Below are 19,782 nucleotides of genomic sequence, written 5' to 3'. Positions count from 1 at the left end.
AACACCATAGCACGTAAGTTTAGCTACTGTTCCAGTCTTACAAAAAAAATCCAGCATACAGAAGTTACAAGTTGCCTACAATGATGCAATGCGAATTTTACTCAAGGTTCCCAGAGGAGGGAGTGCTAGTCAGATGTTTGTATCTGCAGGAGTAAGCACACTGAAAGCACTTTTAAGAAATTTGATGTTTAAGTTCATGCAACATCTGGATGAGTCCACCAACAGTATCATGGTGGCACTCAAATCCATCTGTGAGCTGCTCCAGGTACACATCCAGTCTGAGAGTGCATTGGCTGAAATGTCTGTATGTATTTTAATTGTTGTATTTGTTTTTCTTGTTTGTCTGCTTGTTTTGTTTTGTTTGTCTTTATCTGTTCTGTCTTGCGTAGCTTTTGAGTCTGGCAAATAAACGGAATTTAATTGAATATGAGCATGTACAGCACTCAATACTTAGTTGGGGCTCCTTTTGCTGAATTACTGCAATACGGCGTGGCATGGAGTCGATCAGTCTGTGGCACTGCTCAGGTGTTACGAGAGCCCAGGTTGCTCTGATAGTGGTCTTTAGCTCTTCTGCATTGTTGGGGCTGGCGTATCGCATCTTCCTCTTCACAATACCCCATAGATTTTCTATGGAGTTAAGGTCAGGCAAGATTGCTGGCCAATTAAGAACAGGGATACCATGGTGCTTAAACCAGGTACTGGTAGCTTTAGCACTGTGCAGGTGCCAAGTCCTGTTGGAAAATATGCATCTCCTTAAAGTTGGTTAGCAGCAGGAAGCATGAAGTGCTCTAAAACTTCCTGGTAGATGGCTGCGTTGACCCTGGACCTCAGAAAACACAGTGGACCAACACCAGCAGATGACATGGCACCTCAAACGCCACTGTGGAAACTACACTGGACTTCAAGCAACGTGGATTCTGTGACTCTTCTCTCTTCCTCCAGACACTGGGACCTTGATTTCCAAAGGTAATGCAAAATTTACTTTCATCAGAGAACATAACTTTGGACCACTCAGCAGCAGTCCAGTCCTTTTTGTCTTTAGCCCAGGCGAGACGCTTCTGACGCTGTCTCTTGTTCAGGAGTGGCTTGACACAAGGAATGCGACAGCTGAAACCCATGTCTAGCTGCAGTCCACTCTTTGTGAACCTCCCCCACATTTTTGAATGGGTTTTGTTTCACAATCCTCTCCAGGGTGCAGTTATCCCTATTGCTTGTACACTTTTTTCTACCACATCTTTTCTTTCCCTTCGCCTTTCTACTGTATTAATGTGCTTGGACACAGAGCTCTGTGAACAGCCAGCCTCTTTAGCAATGACCTTTTGTGTCTTGCCTACCTTGTGCAAGGTGTCAATGGTCGTCTTTTGGACAACTGTCAAGTCAGCAGTCTTCCCCATGATTGTGTAGCCTAAAGAACTAGACTGAGAGACCATTTAAAGGTGTTTGCAGGTGTTATGAGTTAATTAGCTGATTAGAGTGTGGCACCAGGTGTCTTCAATATTGAACCTTTTCACAATATTCTAATTTTCTGAGATACTGAATTTGGGGGTTTCATTAGTTGTCAGTTATAATCATCAAAAATAAAATCAATAAACACTTGAAATATATCAGTCAGTGTGGAATGACTGTATACAAGTTTCACTTTTTGAATGAAATTACTTAAATACATCAACTTTTTCCATGATATTCTAATTATATGACCAGCACCTGTCTATAATTCAAAATCCTTACCAGATCACTTAAGTAAAATTTAAACTATTTGTTTCATCTTTCATGAAAAAACGAGGCTAGTTGGTTTAACTGTATGGAACATTAGCAAATGTTTGACACGCTAAGCTGTGATGGCAAGTAAAGGAAAAGGAAGAAAACATGATGGATCAAAAACATTCATGCAATCATGGCTCCAAACGGGAAGTATTAGAAAGAGAAGTGTGGTGAATATGTCGAGCAGAAACAAGAAACAATTTAATGGTGACTAGTGAAGCTTCCATGGCACCTGCCAGCAACAAACTACGCAAAACAGTATGTACAATATAGGCCTACAATATGTGAAATTGTCATATTTAATGCTAGTCATAATGGTGGTACTTGGAGAGCCTATTGTTTTCTGAGGTGGTAGTAATTGTGGAAAGTTTCAGAACCACTGATAGGCTACAGAGAATTGGACTACAACTCCCAGTTTCCGCATGTTTGCGTAACTTACAATTTCCGTTTCCTGTCTGCCGGACACTTAAAAACATATCCTATGTTGTGTTTTTTAAGCTGAAGCTTTATGTCAGTCAGAAAACTTTATGCTGGGTTTCATGCTGCATAATCTGTGCATTATATGTGGTGAGTAGCATGCGGTGACACTTCAACATGCATATAACATACATGTCCTTGTGCATTCTGGTGACCTGCTGACATTAATCCAGTTGAAGTTAACCACAACTAGTGTTCAACCCAGCATGCATCACATCAAGTCAGATCTGCACAGATCTGCATGAAGACGAACACGCCTAATATGGACTTTACAGCGTTTACTTCGAAATGTCTTTCGTAACCAATTGCAACTAACGTTATGCTGATGTGTGCTTTTGGTGTTTTGAGACCTCTGCTTTAAGGCGCCCAGATGATGACTACGTGGAGACACCTGCCGCGGTACCTAGTCACAAGAAGGGGTGCCTCTTCTTCAGCGTGTGCGGGAGCTGTTAATTTCGTTCCCACGAGCCGCTCCATTGAACCCAGCGATTTGGAACGGATTCAGGCTTTTGTGTCACGTGCGCGATGCCTCTTCGTTATCACTGGCGCTGGACTTTCCACGGAGTCAGGAATCCCCGACTACCGCTCAGAAGGAGTTGGTCTTTACGCGCGAACGGATCGGCGGCCCATGCAGCATGTGGAGTTCTTGCGCAGTGCCAAATCTCGACAGCGCTACTGGGCGCGCAACTATATGGGTTGGCCACAGTTCTCCTCACACAAGCCGAACTCTGCCCACTTGGCCCTGCGGGACTGGGAAGCACAGGGGAAAGTACACTGGTTGGTGACGCAGAATGTGGACGCGTTGCATTCCAAGGCTGGCCATCAACGTTTGACAGAGCTGCATGGCTGTACACACAGGTAAGATAACTCAGTGACTTTGATTATGATGAACAAAGACATTTAGACAACATGATGAAGATGACTGGATCTTTAAAAGGATTTAAATATCATTTGGTTCATTGGGGTACCTGCTTTTTGCCTTGTCATATGGGGCAAAGCTGAAGAAGTTTCTGTTTTTTACACATTTTCTTAACAGTATCTGTCCTTTTCTCAGGGTGGTGTGTTTAGGTTGCGGGGTCCTTACTCCCCGAGAGGATCTGCAGAGGCGCTTTACTGAGATGAACCCTGGCTGGGCCGCCGAAGCAGGGTCAGTAGCACCAGATGGAGATGTCTTTCTGGAAGATGAACAGGTGCTGCACTTTAGAGTGCCCTCATGCCAAAGCTGCGGAGGCATCCTAAAGCCAGAGGTCACTTTCTTTGGAGATTCAGTCAACCGGTCAACAGTGCAGTTTGTGCATGAAAGGCTAGCTGAGTCGGACGCAGTGCTGGTTGCAGGCTCCTCTCTGCAGGTGGGTCCTCTCTACACATCAGCCTAGCGCAGTGTTTCTCAAAGTGTGGTCCGCAAGCTATCCTTGGTGGCCTGTGAGCAGATCAAGTAAAATATCATATTTTATATTAGTGTTTCTTAAACTACCTATGTGTGAAAGCAAAGTTGTGAGTTGTGTGTATGTAAATCCAAACAGTTTTATTGTACTTGTCTGACTACAAGCTGTAGAGTAGTGTTTTGCAGAGCCATGTTTATTACATGCGAGCCAGTATGGGTAGAATTCTTAGTTCTTAGATCTGAAGGTGACCTGTCACTGCACTGTGCTTTCCCTCAGGTGTATTCAGCGTACCGCTTCCTCCTTGCGGCGAGTGAGAGACTGATCCCTGTAGCAATCCTGAACATTGGGGCCACGAGGGCAGATCAAATGGCCGAGCTACGAGTGAGTGCCCGCTGTGGAGAGGTGCTCCCTGCTATACAGCCTTGTTGACCTCTGATCGCTCTACGTCACTAAATGAAATGGAGACCCCTGGTGTCCTTTAGAGCACAACCAGTTTCATACACAAACAAAAACTTTTGTATTTTCCAATTGTGTTTCTCTCAGGAAATACATTTGAGATAGTGCCAGGTCATGTAAGAGACCTAGAGACCTAGTACTGACACAAAGGAATTACCTCAAGGAATGAACAACACAATATGAATAACTAAAAACTTGCCGTTACAAGAGGGGACAGACTGATATTAAGATGCAGTGCTCCATTTTATGCAAACATTTTACAGGTCCTTTGTGCTTGTATACAATATTATGTATGTTTTGAACTGAATCAGCCTCAAGTGGAGGACAGGAAGAAGCTATATCACTGTTTCATACCAATCTTATCCTCAATGCTTTTTGACTGGACTTCCACTGGACATATGACAATGTCATAGAACCCAGTGGAACTGTAAAGGGACATGTAATGATCCACTCTTGCTCATTAATGAATACCAACATGCAGTAAAAGAAGAGGAAAGGATATGTGTTTGTATTTGAAGGCAAATAACAGACTAGGGTGATCTGTAAAATCTGTATAACATTTGTCTGAACTACCTACATTTGTCATAAATGGTTAGATGGTTCTCCTCCATTCTTGAATGTGCAATAAACAGATTGAAATTACTTTGAGATGTACCTGTTTCTTATTCTTAGATGTGTGAATATTGAATAAAGGGTCTTTGACAATTAAACACATTAAATTACCTTTCATGTGGAGGAGGTGGTCTGTGGAAAGTTTAAAAATACACATCATTTTAAATGACTCGTCGTTTTTAATATACTTTAAGCATCCCCATCACAGTGCATTTACTAAAATGTATGAAGTGGTTTAATAAAAGTCAGTCACACAAACAACACACCCCACCATCAAAAAAGTCAGTCAGTTATCAACAAAACTGAAATTTAGAGGGTTACAGCAGGTAATGTGACATTTGTTTTAGATATGTTGAGCTCTGTTAAAGCAGTCTGTCTCTTGAATTGCTGCTGCAGATTTTGAGTCCAGCTCTCAAATGTGGCTTTGGCCTGTGTCCACAGAACCTCTGGGATACTGAAGGAGAAGAGGCAAAACTGATGCTGTCCATAAGCTGTCTGCCATGTCAGTGAAACGTTGGTTACTAAGAGAGGTACCAGACTCAGACAATTGTCAAAGCCTATGTCCTGGTCAAACCAATAGGTGGCAGGGTAGCCCAGGAGAACTCCAAAGAGAGTGCAAAGGTTCCACTTTTGGAGCAAGTCCTCTCCTATCTCAAGAATCGAATTTCTTTCTTGGCTCACAGATTCCTTGGTAAAATAACTCAGCATAGCTTTGACCATGGCCTCAGTCCCACCCAAAGTGATGTCAAAGGCAGCAGGCTCTACCTGTGAAGGACAAACGTCAATGACCACCAGACTGCGTCTCAGAAGCAGTCTCTCTAAGTGTAGAATTATCTGGTCGAGGTTCACTATAAATATATTGCCACCCAGCACTACTGTGCGAAGTGCAGAAGATACAAAGCCCTCCTCTTGCAAAGCGTTCAGATAATGATGGACTTCCACCGGGCTTGCACCATTGACGTCATATAAGACTGCAGGTTTCAGACCCAAATCTATGGCCAGAAACTGTGCCGACAAATCTAAACAGGCTGAATGGGAGAGAGCTTTGTTCTTTTTCCCCACGCGTAGAAACTGTCTTGCTACTTTAATACAAAAATCCATGTTGCATCTGCATGACAACGATTAAGTCCAAGATGAAGAGGGTTGATGGCTGTAACTTAACTGGATCTGAGACGCTATCCTCTTGATACAGTAACAGCAGCTTCACACAGTTCAACAATATGGCACATTGTCGCCAGAGAGATCGAACGTTTGTTGGCTACACACTGTCGACACGACCACGAATTGAAATTATATGGCAACTTTGTAACCTACATGTCTAAAAGGAGCTACAGTTATGATATAAGAACCATGCTGTTCTTCTTCTTCAATTTTGTAATGGCGGGTTACGCTTGCAAAGCGTGTTCCGCCACCTAGTGGAGCAAAATATGCTCATACCCTTATCATAAAAGCCTGGCAAGTGAATTTAGGCTACATAGTCCATTTCATACATGAATAATTCAATGTGCTTTACATAAACAAAAGCAAAGAATAATAGTTAATAAAAGCTTAAAATGGCAATAGTTCAAAACATGCAAAACATAAATAAAGTAGGTCTATATAGAATAGAATAATAAAAATAACATAAAAGGCAGAGTACCTGACTTTCGATTGCTGGAACACAGCCAAAGCTTGCTTCGTCACATCTCCAGTTAGGTGGTTGCACTAAATTTAGCCATAGGAATAGTGAGCCCTCTGATTATTAGGAAGTGCATTTGATCAATTAGCAGAAGCCATCTGAGAACGCTTGGTCTTCAGTCTAGATATAAAACTGGCGTTAGGGCCATCTTTGATGTCATCCGTAAGTTGGTTCCCGAGCTAACTTTGGATATTTTCTCCTGGGACCTGAGAGGTCGTGTAGGCCGGAAGCACGCCTGATAGAGAATTAACCCTTATAAGGTGTTCGGGTCTGTGGGACCCGTTTTTACTTTTTAGCTTAATAAAAATGATACAAATAATTATTTTTTTAAACTAAGATTCATTGGCCTTGGCTCATTTTCTATGAGGAACATAAATCAGAAAACATTTTCAATGAACCCCCCCTGCATACCCCCCCTTCACATTTATATTACACACAGGATGTTCGGGTCCACTGGACCCGGAACTAGTTAAAGTGTGGAAATCAGGTCCTGTGTGTGTGTGTGGGTTTTGTTGGTGAAATAGTTTCAAAGAAATGAGGATAACATTTCTGAAAATTCAGAGTCCGACACTGAGTTTGAAGAGGAGGATAAGCATCAGCCAGCTCCGAAACGTATAAGAGCCTCAGGACTAGCCCCTCAGCAGCCAGGACAAGCCTGCGAGCAGCCAGCCCCAGGACCATCCCATGAGCAGCCAGGACCAGCCGCAAGCAGCCAGGACCAGCCTGTGAGCAGCCGGGACCAGCCCGCAAGCAGCCAGCCCCAGGACCATCCCATGAGCAGCCAGGACCAGCTGCAAGCAGCCAGGATCAGCCTGTGAGCAGCCGGGACCAGCCCGCAAGCAGCTAGCCCCAGGACAATCCCGTGATCAGCCAGGACCAGCCCGCAAGCAGCAAACCCCAGGACCATCCCGTGAGCAGCCGGGACCAGCCCGCAAGCAGCCAGCCCCAGGACCATCCCGTGACCAGCTAGCCCCAGGACCATCCCGTGAGCAGCCAGGACCAGCCTGCAAGCAGCCAGCCCCAGGACCAACCTGTGAGCAGCTAGCTGTAGGACTACTCCATCAGCCTACATCGAAACGCAAGAGAACCTCAGGACCAGCCTGCCAGCAGCCAGGCCAGGACCGGTCAAATAAGCAGCAAGCCATAGGACCAGGTTGTCAGCCAGCTCCGAAACGCAAACAAACCTCACGACCAGCCCACCAGCAGCCAGCCCCAGGACCAGCCGATGAGCAGCAAGCCGCAGGACCAGCCGTTGAGCAGCCAGCCATAGAACCAGCCATTGAGCAGCCGGACATTGGACTAGACCGTCAGCAGCTTGCAAAGGACAACATATGGATGTCAAAAAATGGTAGAATTGAAATGATCAAGAAATGAACCCCACTGCATGGCTGCCAATGTGATTCGGATGCTACCAGGACCTACACACTTGGCAGTCACTCATGCACAAGACATCAATTCTTTTTTTTCCCTTTTATGGCATCCCCTATCAAAAATACATATTAGACTCTGCCCCTCATGTGGTATAGTCTGGTATAAAATTGCCGTGTTCAATGGCTTCAATGTGTTGTTCAGACAGATGTTATTGAGTATGTTCCATTTCTGATGAAATTCAAATAAATAAAACTTGCTTCATTTGTACAATTGTTCATTATTTTCCAGTTATGCCTGTTTTATGATGCATTTCCTTATTTTGTTACATTTTAATACAAAAATAAACAAAAATGAGTGGCAATTCTATTCATAATTGTGATTTAACAAAGGTAAAGGCAACCCATTTAACATATGTGTTGTTTATATTACTTGCAATTGGGATGAAGTAACCATCTAGTGAGTATTTTTTAAAAAAAAAGTTTGATTATGTTGAATTAAAAGGCCTAAAATGCAATGGGTCCACCAGACCCAGCAGCACCTCCTGTGTAACAAAAAAACGAACACCCTATGAGGGTTAAATACTGTTCCATTTAGTGATTTATAAACAAGCATAGAGCTTTAAAGTAAATCCTGTGACTTACTGGAAGCCAGTGCAGAGACTAGACGTAGCGCAATGTTCGTGAGACCCCTGCTGCATTTAGGCAAAATCTCACTGCGACCATTAGGACAATGTAGATCGCAGCTAGAAGCTTTTCCATTTGCCCGAACACATCGCAGAGGGGGTACGACAGCTCACTCGCAAAATGAGAACGTGCCACTCACAAAACGTGCCATGCCATGTACCTCGCAGCAAAATGCAAGGGGAATGAATCAGCCTATATTTTCACAAACAATGACAGACACCTCTCTTCAGCTTGGCGAAAAAACTGAAATGTATAATTTGACATCTCTTGTAGCCTACAGAAGGATGGCAATAATAATGATGGGGATACTGGATATTTGGGCATTGAGATTGTCAAATTGTGGAGGAAGAGTAGAATTGAGATAGCAGAATTGTGGGGGAAACGGAGGAGGAATCAGTGCACCACCATGCCGTATAGTAGTAGTGGTAGTAGGTGCTATACATATATATATATCAAACCACCTAGATATGGTGGGGGCGGCACAAATGGGGTCAGGGGGGCCTTCATGCACTAGAGAACGGTTTGGGGGGGCCTGTGTTGGAAAAGTTTGGCCTGCTCTAGAATCGGAAAAAAGACAACCCAGTAGCCTACTGCAGGTAAAACCCTGACCAACTCTTCTTGCAGCTCTTCTTCTACTTGTATTTTTCTCTGCAGTTTATCTAGGCATTAACAGGTCGAATCCTAACATGTCCTGTTAATGTTTCCGCAGATGAACACTTCCTGAAACCATTCTCCAGACACTGAATTTTGTGTACTGTAGTTAATGACTCATCTTCAGCCTTGCCTCCTACCTCACCCTCTTTCCCTAACTTGTGGATGTATGAGTTTCCCTTTATCCTCACAGGCCTATCATGTGATCTAGGCTTACTGATGCGTCAGCCAGCTCCGAATATTTACCTTCATTTTCCCAACCATGGAGTTTACTTCTTATTGGACTTTGACAACTTTTGATGTCAAGCTACCTCGGATATGCAGTCTAACATTTTGACATTATGGACTAAAGATTCTTAGAGCAGTTGATGAACCATCTCTGATTATGGCATGGTTATGGTTATGGGATTTGGCAGACGCTTTTGTCCAAAGCGACCATTGTTATAAATTGGCATATCTCAAGCTCAGGTTGTTGATACCAACATCTTGCTCAACAGCCGAAGAAATTACACTCCTCTCATTGCTCCTGAAGCACTTGATTGTCTCGGATACAATTCTTTGATAAAAAAGAGAAATAATTCTTTGAATTTGAAAAAATAACCATATGGGATCAAAGTAACATGGTTTTAGGCCTATATTTTAGGCCTATATTTTAGACAGGCCATTTAAGCAAGTTTAAGTTACATTTATAGCTAAATGGCTTTTTCTGAAAATGGCAGTTGCTAGCCAAAAGCTTTTGGGGAGGCAAGAATTTTCAGTACTTTGGATTGGCCTAACTCTCTCTCTCTTTCTCTTTCCTCTACCAGGCATTTCTCTCAAGGAGAAACCAACACAATCACGGGTCGTCAAGGTGATGGTTTCTGTTCTATGGCTATGCATTTATGTGGTGTGATTGTGTTATACGACAGATGTGACAGCACACAGGGTCAGGTCTCTATCAATTCCATGATAAAGGAATTTTAACAAGCATGAAACATAAGAGGATTTTAAAGCTCAATTATGTTTTGACCGCTGATTGGCCAACTAGTGGAAAATTGTAATGCCTTCACTGTTGGCTAATCAAGTGAATTGAGCATAAAATGACTGCAAAGCTTCTTTCTTTGACTGCTTCTCCAAATTGTTAAGAAATACTTTGTGTGTATGCGTCATTTCTCATAAATATAAACAGCCTATGTCAGTAAATAAATTAATGAGTCAGTACATGGTGACGCATAAAGTTAAAGTAAAGAGAGAATGATAGCCACAAAAATGTAAACCAATAAACCTGAAAATGCCTTTGAAGTCATTATATTGTCACACATTTACATTTCAATGAGAGGATATAGAAAACACACTGGAATGCAAAACACAGCACTATCAACCAGATTAACCAATAATATGATTATAGCAGTGACTCATTTTGCTTTCATTGACAATCAGAAAATAATACCAAAAGCCAGGTACAGAAGTATCTGAAATTAGTTTTCGGTTCACCTTTTGAAATAGGAGATGAATGGATTTCTACCTGTTTTCTGTGGGAGTGTCTGAGGATGTAAGAATGACGCACTCTTTCAAGCACTGGTAGAATGTTGGGTAGCGGACTCTGTGTATGGATTATTCTGCTCTGCATATAAAAGCCATGGGTCCGCACACACAACCCATGGCCAGACGAGTTTCTCAGGGGACCACGGATATCTACGCAACCTGTACGCTTGTCATCAGCCAGGAACAGGTTTGTGCCTTTGATTTAAATTTGCAAAAAGCCTTTGATTTTAAGTATTGTTGCTAATTTGTGAAAATAAAATCTTGGTGTAGGATATTGTGACAGTTAAGAATGGAAGAAGTAATGAGACTGATTCTATTAGGAAAAAGGAGCACTGTGAAGTTTTACTCTAAAAACTGTATTTGAGTTGCTATGATATTAGTAAGGGTAATGTTCTGTATCTCAGAAGAATATAATACATATGTAAAAGTATAACTGCGTTTTTTGTGTGTCCAGACAATGCTTGCATCCCAGTCACAATTTGTGGCTATTCTGGTCCTTGTGGTTTTAACAGCTGTTCATGGCCAGGATGACCGACGGTGAGTGCATGACAAACATATCGTATAACTTTGTATCTATACTGAACAAAAATAAACGCTTAATTTTCACTCCCATTTTCTATGAGTTGAAGTGAACCAAAATGTTTTCTATGCTCACAAAGGGAGTATTTGTTCACAAACTTGGTAAAATCTGCATTTGTGAGCACTTCACTTTTTACTTTCAGTTCTCTGGGCATTCCTGCAGTTAGCATGCCCATTGCAATAAACCTGTGTAATTACCATGCTTTTTCAATCAGTGTCTTTTGATATGTCACAGCTGTCAGGTGGTTTGATTATATCCAAATTTGTTCACAGATTTGTGTGTTACATTTATATATTTTTGTTCAGTATAATTCAATTCATTCAAAAATAGCGTTTATGTGTTGATACAATTATACTGTATTTCACTCACATGTTCCAGTGTCTTGTTTAGGATTGCTAATATAAATCTTCCTAAGTATGTACAATATATGCTGTGTTTGCATTTGGTTAACTAAGTTAAACCTAGTTTTGGAGAATGTCATCTAAACACCATCATTGGGGTAATCAATCACAAGTACATTTTTTTTATTTTAGATACTTTATAAAACATTTACAATAAACCAAACATATTTTTATTGAGAGGTTAGCCACAAAACCTAATAAATATTCTTCCAAAGTACTAAGGAAGTTGATAGGTAGGCTATTTTATTAATTGCTTGTGGTGAAAATGGGAATGTTAAGTGAGGGTCAGTTTTCACCTTGGCAGACTCTTAATAGACAGATCAAAAAATCAGTATTTGACCATTTCACATTAAGTTTCGTGGCATTAGCCACATAACAATGTTGTGTGACTCAACAAATTAGAAATATTACATTCCCCCAGGCACTCCTGGCCAGGCGGCATATAACAAATTGGATGTGTTATTCATTCTCTTTCTCTAGGAGGTCAGTGACAGAGCATCAGCTGTTGCATGACCGTGGTCGCACCATTCAGAGTCTGAAGAGGCTCATTTGGCTCTCAAGCGCTATCGAAGGGCTCCACACAGCTCAAGCTCGTGATGTTGTTGACAACGACAACAACGACCCTTCCAGGTGCTGCTCTAACCGTCCACACCAGCTCATTGCTCAGGCTAGCAGGGACAGCAATAGACACAAGGGGGTGATGGAGTCAACGTTCAGTGACATCTTCAGACCCCACATTACGGCAGTACTGCCAGGTCCAGAAAAATAGCTTTTACTTATATATATGTTCATGGTTTCTAAACTTTGTGCCAATGCAATCAGTGTGCTCCCGAATGGCCTCTTGTTTCACTGAACAGGAGATGTGTAGACAGAACTTAGCTAGTGTGTATTCCCATGTGTGTGTGTCTTCTGCAGACCTCATTGTTCAGTCTATTCATATGTCACCAGCGCTGCTACTGTTGTAAATAGCAAACAGATGATATTGTGGACTAGTCGAGGGGACATCTGAAAGAATATCACAGAAATTCTGGATTGTATCCGACTCAGGATCATTGTGGAAAGGGAAAGTGTGTTCTAGAAACCCCAGATATATAGGAAATGTGCAGGTCCCAATGTAGTTTGCTCTGCAGCTTCCTATGTAGTTATGCAGAAAAAGTGGCATGGCTGAAAGGTGAAGACTGAATACTGAAGGGTTGTCAGATGATACTAGTATGCAGTTTAATAAAAGTTTTTGGTTTATATTTGTGACTGTTATTTATGGAGGTAAACCTGTCTGTTCTCTGTGGAAAGCAAACTTCTCATAAAACAAGTTGTGCATTAAGATACTGTACAATACAAAAATTGAGTGTTAAAAGTTTTTAATTCTTAAAAAATTGTGAGTTGGATCATACATGATTCTAGAGGTACGTTTAAAAAACATAACAAAATAAAAAAAATCATCTGACTTCAATAAATCATCAATCAAAACACTTTCTCTTCTCAATGGTGAAAGGTGGTCGATAATATTCCTTTGATTAGCATATGATCATAAAGTAATTTTATCTTAATAATAATAATATTGTATTTTCTCATCCCTAAAATAATAGTGCAGATATTGCACATTACGAATGATTTCAGTCCAGTATATTCAATAGAATGATTTCTCGTATTATTATTTCAAAGTATAGTGACTGATGGGCATACACAATAGACTTTGTAAAAGGCCCGATAGCAAGTTCATGCTGCAGAATAACTGAACAGTTATCATTATCAATGTAATGTATGAACTCTGGCATGTACATCATTGTTAAGATTTCATAAAAAATATCTTGTGCAAGTTCCACTGAGATTCAGTAGTCCTCCTCAACATGTCAGTTCAAAACAAATATTGTCAGTTTAATATCACAAATTGGTGCACAGCAAACAGATCCACTCACTCACACACTCTTGGAAACATACAAACACACAAACACACACACACATACACACACACACACACACACACACACACACACACACACACACACACACACACACACACACACACACACACACACACACACACACACACACACACACACATTAAGATGTGCATTACAGGTCTGCAGTTGTTGTAAGGGAATTGACAGGTGTTTTCTCATGATCCTTTCAAACTGATCTCCAGGGTCCTGACAAAGAACAAGAGAGAAATTGATGAAATGCAAAGCAAATACATTATAAACAAATGTCAAGTCAAAATGTCCTTAAGAGTATCAACTGATACAAAATACAAAATGAATATATATTTTATCTTGTGTTAGTATTTGACACTACAGTGGAGGTTTAAACAACCATTGGATGTGCCGAGCCATCATGCGTATTAGGTATTCTGACACACTAAAATAGGACCAATGTTGGTGCTGTCAGGCAAATAGACACCACTTACACTTCCCCCAGCCCTTTTTAGGCCTTTTCCTTAAAAAGCTCCTCTGTTACTGGGCAGTTGATTACTTGAAATTCACCACAGCAACAACAACAAAGGCCACAACAACAACAGTTACCCCTTATTTACTCCAGCATTCGTAAATGTAACCACTTCCAAAAGGAAGGCAGTAAGAGTTTAGAGTATAAATAGCATAGAGTTATAACCTCCACTATCTGGTGTATGGAAACTTCATGGCTGGAAACTTCAGTTGATGTTTTTGCCAAAGAAGTGAGTTTGTGTAATATAATCCTGTTGCACCGCGAAGCAATCCTGACTTGTTTATACTGTATCTATACTTGAAGGCAACACACCTCTGCCAGTTCTCACTGCCCCAGACACTGCATATGGGGCATACTAGGACACACTACAACTGGGTTACCACACGTTGCCTTAAAAAACAGATGGCTCATGAACTGCCTGACCACAGTTTGACACTGCAGCATGTGTTATATTATATGTCAGCATTAGCTGTTACCCTTAAAACCGGCTGACTCTTTCTGTTCTGGTGCCTAGTGTGGGCAGAAACACAGACAACAAAATTTTCACATCACTGTAGATCTGAAAATATACTGGTATATATCACCAAATGTACCTGGTGATTCCCATAGACTGACTATGCCACTGTGTTCTGTGTAAGCACCCCCTTAGAACACAGTGCCCCCTCTTGGCAGTGGTGATAGGGCAACGGTGGGTGTCTGTGGGTGAGGGGATGGTGGTGATGGTGGGAGGGCGGCAGAGCCAAGAGCGGATTGTGGCGCGTCGCTCCCGGTCACACTCACTGTCACACTCACTGTCACTGCAGGATGTCAGCCAGCTTGTCCTGGTAGTACTCGTAGTTCTCCTGGCAGTCCTCCCACAGCGTGAAGGTGTCACAGTCGTTGTCCACGAACGTGTCCCAGCTGTACGTGAAGTCCAGCGGCTTCATGATGCGCAGCTTGCAGCCTGCCGCCGTCAGCGCCTTCAGCCCCTCCTGGATCTCTGGCTCCTCCCACATAAAGAGGCGGGCAGAGAAAATGGTGAGGCGAACCGTGGGCCGCGCCTTCAGGATCTCCACCAGCTTGACGGCGCAGGCCGCGCACGGGCTAGACGACATGTACCAGGTGACGGTGTACTTTGTCTTGGGGTTGTAGTAGGGTAGCACCTGCTTGAAGAAGGCCTCCTCCACGTGGTCAGAGGCGTGCTCGTCCTCCAGGTAGCCTCGCATGAGCAGCCCGTCATTGCCAGGGTCCATCAGGTAGCAGAGGAAGGTCTTGTTGCGGCCCGAGGAGTACTCCACATTCTTAAACTGGAACTTGAAGAAGAAAGGGTCCATCCGGTCGCTGGAGAAAGGAGGGAAAAGTGTGAACATGTAATGCAGTACTATATAAGATTGGGGTTGACAGGGGTTGTCTATTTAAAGGGATATTCCACCATTTGGGGAATCACACTCATTTTCCACCTCCCCTCGAGTTAAACAATTTTTTCGAGTAAAACAAAATTACTTCCAGTAATTCACAGCACCTGCAAATAGTCCCGTAGGCTGTAACTTCCAGCATGAGAGTATAGTTCCATGTCAAATCAGACAAGTTTACAAAAAGAGACAAGTTTTAGGAAAATTACTGGAAGTCTTAGTCACTTTTAAGTGTAATGCTAGCAGGCGAGATGCTAATGGTCTAATCCTATTCAATGACCTATGCTAGACTGGAGCTAAAAGTGGTATCGCCAGACTCACAGAACGGCTGGATGAACTGGAGAAAGGTAAAAAATCAATTGTTTAACTCGAGGGGAGGTGGAAAATGAGTGGAATATCCCTTTAATGCTTGTATGGCTTCACTGTCTGAGATAGCAAAGACTTTTATTTTGTGATTTATTCACTTGACAAAAACTTTAGTCTCAAATGATGAGTGATGCTTCTAACCAGACTGATCTAACAGTCTACCCATGATCCATGTGAAGGTACAACTGTAATCAAAAGCTCTACAACAATTCAGTGTAATCATACAGCCTTTGTTTTTTGTCTTAGACTAAGACTTATGTCTACCCACCCATATCCACCATGACTGTGCAGTCCCCAGGTTACTAGGTCAGTAACATATGTTAAAGCATTGCAGTCCGTCTGACTTTGGCCTAAGTGTTGTACATACCACTGTGACCTGATAGCACAAGAGCCTTTAACCCGTGGCTTGCTCTCTGAATAACTCTGGACTCTGAACTCAAAAAGCAGTTAAAATGTTTAACACAGCACATATACATTGTTCTGCGTCTGAACTGATGACATTTATTATCTGATGTGAAGTATACAGCCTATATGTTTCATTGTTGACATTTCATTCAATAACCTTCGCCAAATGTCCTACATCAGGAAAGGGGAACTAGGTTAACAGGTGCAGCTCCTCACTCGTCACATTTAGCGTGACACGAACATGACGCCCAACCCATCCTCCGGCACTGCAGCAACTCCCTTCGTGCCCCATATTGCCCCCCCCCCCCCCCCCCCTCCATCCCCAAGCCTCCAAGCAGCTTTAGTGCCCTTTTGGGCCACATCCAGTGCTGCCGTTAGGGCTTTTAGATATGGAACTGCTTCACATGCCGAGCAGATAGAGTAGCTCGCCAAGGCAAGCCGGTGCTAATTTTGGCCCTCTGCCCTGTGGGAGTTGAGTCCCATTTAACTCTGCACCAACCTGCTATTATCACTGCCGGCTTCATAACCCCGAATCCCTGGCCGCTGACGCAGGGCCGTTCGGGGCTACTATAGTGTCTGTCCCTATTAACACCACAGCTGTGTACCTTTAGGTATGCTGGATCCTCAGCCAGCTCCTCGTTTTCATAATACCTTTGACCCACTGTAATATAGAGACAAAAGCTCCTGTTGACAAGCCAAGAGGATGCCCGGAATAATGCATCTCTGAATGAATATTGATCCATGCAATCCCATTACTGCGTTACAGAAACGTTGTCCTGCTGGGGCGGATGTACATTCCATTGTGGAATAGAAGATATAGAACTTTGTTATTTTCTTTGGTCCAACCAAGTGCTTGAGAGGCTTCAACAGACCTTTCAAGGTCAGACAGACAGTCAGCAGACCTGTCAAAAATACTATATCTATAAATACTATATCTATCCGTATGCCTGCAAATTGTCAGACAGGAAAACATTTTAAGGTGTTGAGAGGTTTAATGGACCTCCCTGAAGTTTCTACTGAGGGTTGGTGTTGGTGACACAGGAGACTTCAGAAACCCATAGAACTTTTAATAAGTTCAAAGAGCTCCTTGATAAAAAATTTCATCATTTGAGTTTTTGAATGAAAACATTTCCATTGTATGGATAGATACCGAAGAATGCAAAAGTTTGCTGCTGTGTGAGCTTGTAACTAATGGCACTGTGCCTCTCTCGGGTGCACCATCTTGTCTCCAGTGTCTCAGGAGTTCCCCTGTTTTTTTCAGTGTTGGCACAGGATTAGCATGAAATAGCTCTTGCCAGGACACAAAAATAAGTCAAATTACTCTCCAGTATGTATTTTTAGCATACAATTTGAAAGTCATATTATATGTTTTGGGTGAATTTAGTTAAAATGTGAATTGTGATCTCTGATCATTTAAGTCAGATCAGATCGTAGTTTGGGAGTAGAGCTATGAGGGGTTCTTGTGTGTTGCTTGTATCTAACCCTAACAGATTTGACTTGACTTTCAACCACATGCATAAAACAAGTATAATAAAACACTTCATAACTTATACATTTAAAAAGATGGATAGCAGCTTTATAATTGCTTTAATGACCATTATATATCCAACAAAATTACCCATTATTGAATCAGCTACAGCACCATTGTCCTTTTTATCTGACAAATCAAGTGATAAATTGAACTGAAAAGTAACTGATAAATCACACAAAAGGCCTATGATAATGTATACCATAGGGCACAGAGCTTCCCAAACTAACTGTAGTTGCCTGTGAAAGATCTTAAAAATGCCAATAATAGGAAAATAATTGATTATGTATGTTTAGACAGCCGGTGCATTTACAGCACCTCCAATATACTCAACAAAAATATACAATCTCAACACAAACATAGGGCTTTGTATTTTACTGTAGGAGCGTTTTGTGTCACTCACCCCGACGTTATTTCGAAGGGTGGCAGCTCAATGGGCTCCACTTTGCCTTCTCCATTCTCCGCGGCTTCCCCGTCAGCTACTACCCCGTTGGTCCCGTTGACGGCGGCCTCCCCATTCGCCACCACCTCCGCGGGCTTCTTCTCCTTGGCTTTGTCCTCCTTGGCCTTGTCCTCCTTGGCCTTGTCCTCCTTGGCCTTCTCCTTTACTGCCACCTGCGCCTCCTTCTTCTTGTCCACCAACCTCTCCTTCCTCCTGACCACGGGCGCACTCTTCTTGTCTGCCATGACTAGCTTACGGCTGACGGGTGGACGGGGAATTTATATGTGTGTGTGTTTGTGTGTGTGTGTGTGTGTGTGTGTGAGTTTGTGTGTGTGTGTGTGTGTGTGTGTGTGTGTGTGTGTGTGTGTTAGCATGGGTATGCACGTGTGTGTGTGTGCATCTGTGAGATTGAGAAGGTTGGACTGAAGGAGCACTGCAGGAGAGGTTAGAGTGTGTGTGTGTGTGTGTGTGTGTGTGTGTGTGTCAGGAGGGTGTCAGTGGACAGAAAGACAGCTGTTGCTTTGCACTATTAAAAGACCTCAGGGCTGAGGCAGGAGAGCTGTGAGATAGCTGATCCTCTGGACTGACCCCCTTGGAGTGGTTTGAGGGCCTATTCTGGCAGACCCACTTTTATCTTATTAGATTAAGCTCTAATGAAGCATCCATGATGTCTGGGCTCTGTAATGGATCTCAGTAAGTCCAATAATTATTTAAACAGAAGATGTATGTCTGGACAACATGATCCTCATGATCCAAATGTTTTTTCCTGTGTTTTTCTCTAAAATCAACAACAACAAAAAGTAATCAGTGGATCTACTCCGATCAGGGTTCACACAGGTCATGGATTTCTGGAATATCATGGAATTTTGGAAAGTCTATTCCAGACATGGGAAGTCAGGGAATTCTATCATTTGGGGGGCAAAGTCATGGAATATCAGGGAATTTTGTTGTAGCAGTTTAAACTGCTTGCTTGAGTAGCCCAACTTTGTTTGTTAAATGCCCATTTATTCATCTCCCGCTCTAAAGTAGTAAAAGATTCTTGAACACTATGCGGCTGCTCTAAAATCATTAGTCGGTATATTGTGCCATTTATTATATAGTAAGTCATGGAAATTCAGTTTTATTTTTGTCAGGAAAAGTCAGGGGAAAGTATGTCTTGACTCTTATGCTAAATATTTTATTACTTTACATTTTAGTACCCTTTGATGGGCTTCGATGGGTTAAATCTTAGATGCCCTGTTGGAATATGTACAGGGCTAGAGAGTGCCTCAAACTCTCCACATTCTCAATACATACCCAACCCTGTGACTTTGTGTACAGATGTATGCTGTGTTGAAGTCTTGCCCTACACAATTTGATTCTGTAGTGGCACAAGCAATACCATGCTCCTCCACATTGCATCTGTGGAACACTAAATCAATGATCTGACTGCATAACTATCTGCACCTGTCTAACCATTCTTTTAAGTTTTTTTTTTTTTATGGGGTGTTTTTGTAAATAACCACAAAGTAGGGAAATAAAGCTAGATAATGGACACGCAGAGGTGCATGTGTTTTGGATAAGACTTGTCATATCAGACTTGTAACAACAACTCTTCTCCACATAGAGGCAGCATACGTTTAAGTTTGT

General features: G+C 42.3%; 4 protein-coding genes across 5 annotated transcripts; 2 read left to right on the top strand and 2 right to left on the bottom strand.

Moving 5' to 3' along the window:
• Nucleotides 1-1,912: 1,912 nt before the first annotated feature.
• sirt4 (sirtuin 4) lies at nucleotides 1,913-4,721 on the top strand. 2 transcript variants are annotated; one of them, XM_076268291.1, is made up of 4 exons: nucleotides 1,913-2,019; nucleotides 2,587-3,096; nucleotides 3,293-3,587; nucleotides 3,900-4,721. In XM_076268291.1, the coding sequence occupies exons 2-4, from the start codon at nucleotides 2,609-2,611 to the stop codon at nucleotides 4,050-4,052; spliced, it is 936 nt and encodes a 311-aa protein (XP_076124406.1). In that variant the 5' UTR covers nucleotides 1,913-2,019; nucleotides 2,587-2,608; the 3' UTR covers nucleotides 4,053-4,721. The 2 variants fall into 2 exon arrangements, with proteins under 2 accessions (XP_076124406.1, XP_076124405.1); XM_076268290.1 differs by lacking the exon at nucleotides 1,913-2,019 and adding an exon at nucleotides 2,240-2,328.
• Nucleotides 4,722-4,832: 111 nt separating this feature from the next.
• cunh1orf74 (chromosome unknown C1orf74 homolog) lies at nucleotides 4,833-6,047 on the bottom strand. Its single transcript, XM_076268289.1, has one exon. It carries the CDS (start codon nucleotides 5,790-5,792, stop codon nucleotides 5,001-5,003), a length of 792 nt encoding a protein of 263 aa, XP_076124404.1. The 5' UTR covers nucleotides 5,793-6,047; the 3' UTR covers nucleotides 4,833-5,000.
• A 4,897-nt stretch (nucleotides 6,048-10,944) lies between these two features.
• Nucleotides 10,945-12,348, top strand: pth4 (parathyroid hormone 4). The gene is made up of 2 exons (XM_076269165.1): nucleotides 10,945-11,135; nucleotides 12,060-12,348. The coding sequence occupies exons 1-2, from the start codon at nucleotides 11,056-11,058 to the stop codon at nucleotides 12,346-12,348; spliced, it is 369 nt and encodes a 122-aa protein (XP_076125280.1). The 5' UTR covers nucleotides 10,945-11,055.
• Nucleotides 12,349-12,926: 578 nt separating this feature from the next.
• apobec2a (apolipoprotein B mRNA editing enzyme, catalytic polypeptide-like 2a) lies at nucleotides 12,927-18,403 on the bottom strand. Its single transcript, XM_076267719.1, has 3 exons — nucleotides 18,115-18,403; nucleotides 14,814-15,341; nucleotides 12,927-13,726 (listed from the first exon to the last, which is right to left on the bottom strand). The coding sequence occupies exons 1-2, from the start codon at nucleotides 18,396-18,398 to the stop codon at nucleotides 14,816-14,818; spliced, it is 810 nt and encodes a 269-aa protein (XP_076123834.1). The 5' UTR covers nucleotides 18,399-18,403; the 3' UTR covers nucleotides 12,927-13,726; nucleotides 14,814-14,815.
• Between the last annotated feature and the right edge of the window lie 1,379 nt (nucleotides 18,404-19,782).

Source organism: Alosa pseudoharengus, unplaced genomic scaffold (genome assembly GCF_046254945.1).
Source record: "Alosa pseudoharengus isolate Yale_2024_CS ecotype anadromous, Long Island Sound unplaced genomic scaffold, YU_APseudo_1.1 YU_APseudo_1.1_scf_5, whole genome shotgun sequence".
In the NCBI taxonomy this organism is placed as follows: domain Eukaryota; kingdom Metazoa; phylum Chordata; class Actinopteri; order Clupeiformes; family Clupeidae; genus Alosa; species Alosa pseudoharengus.
This window is presented reverse-complemented; position numbering and strand designations above follow the sequence as displayed.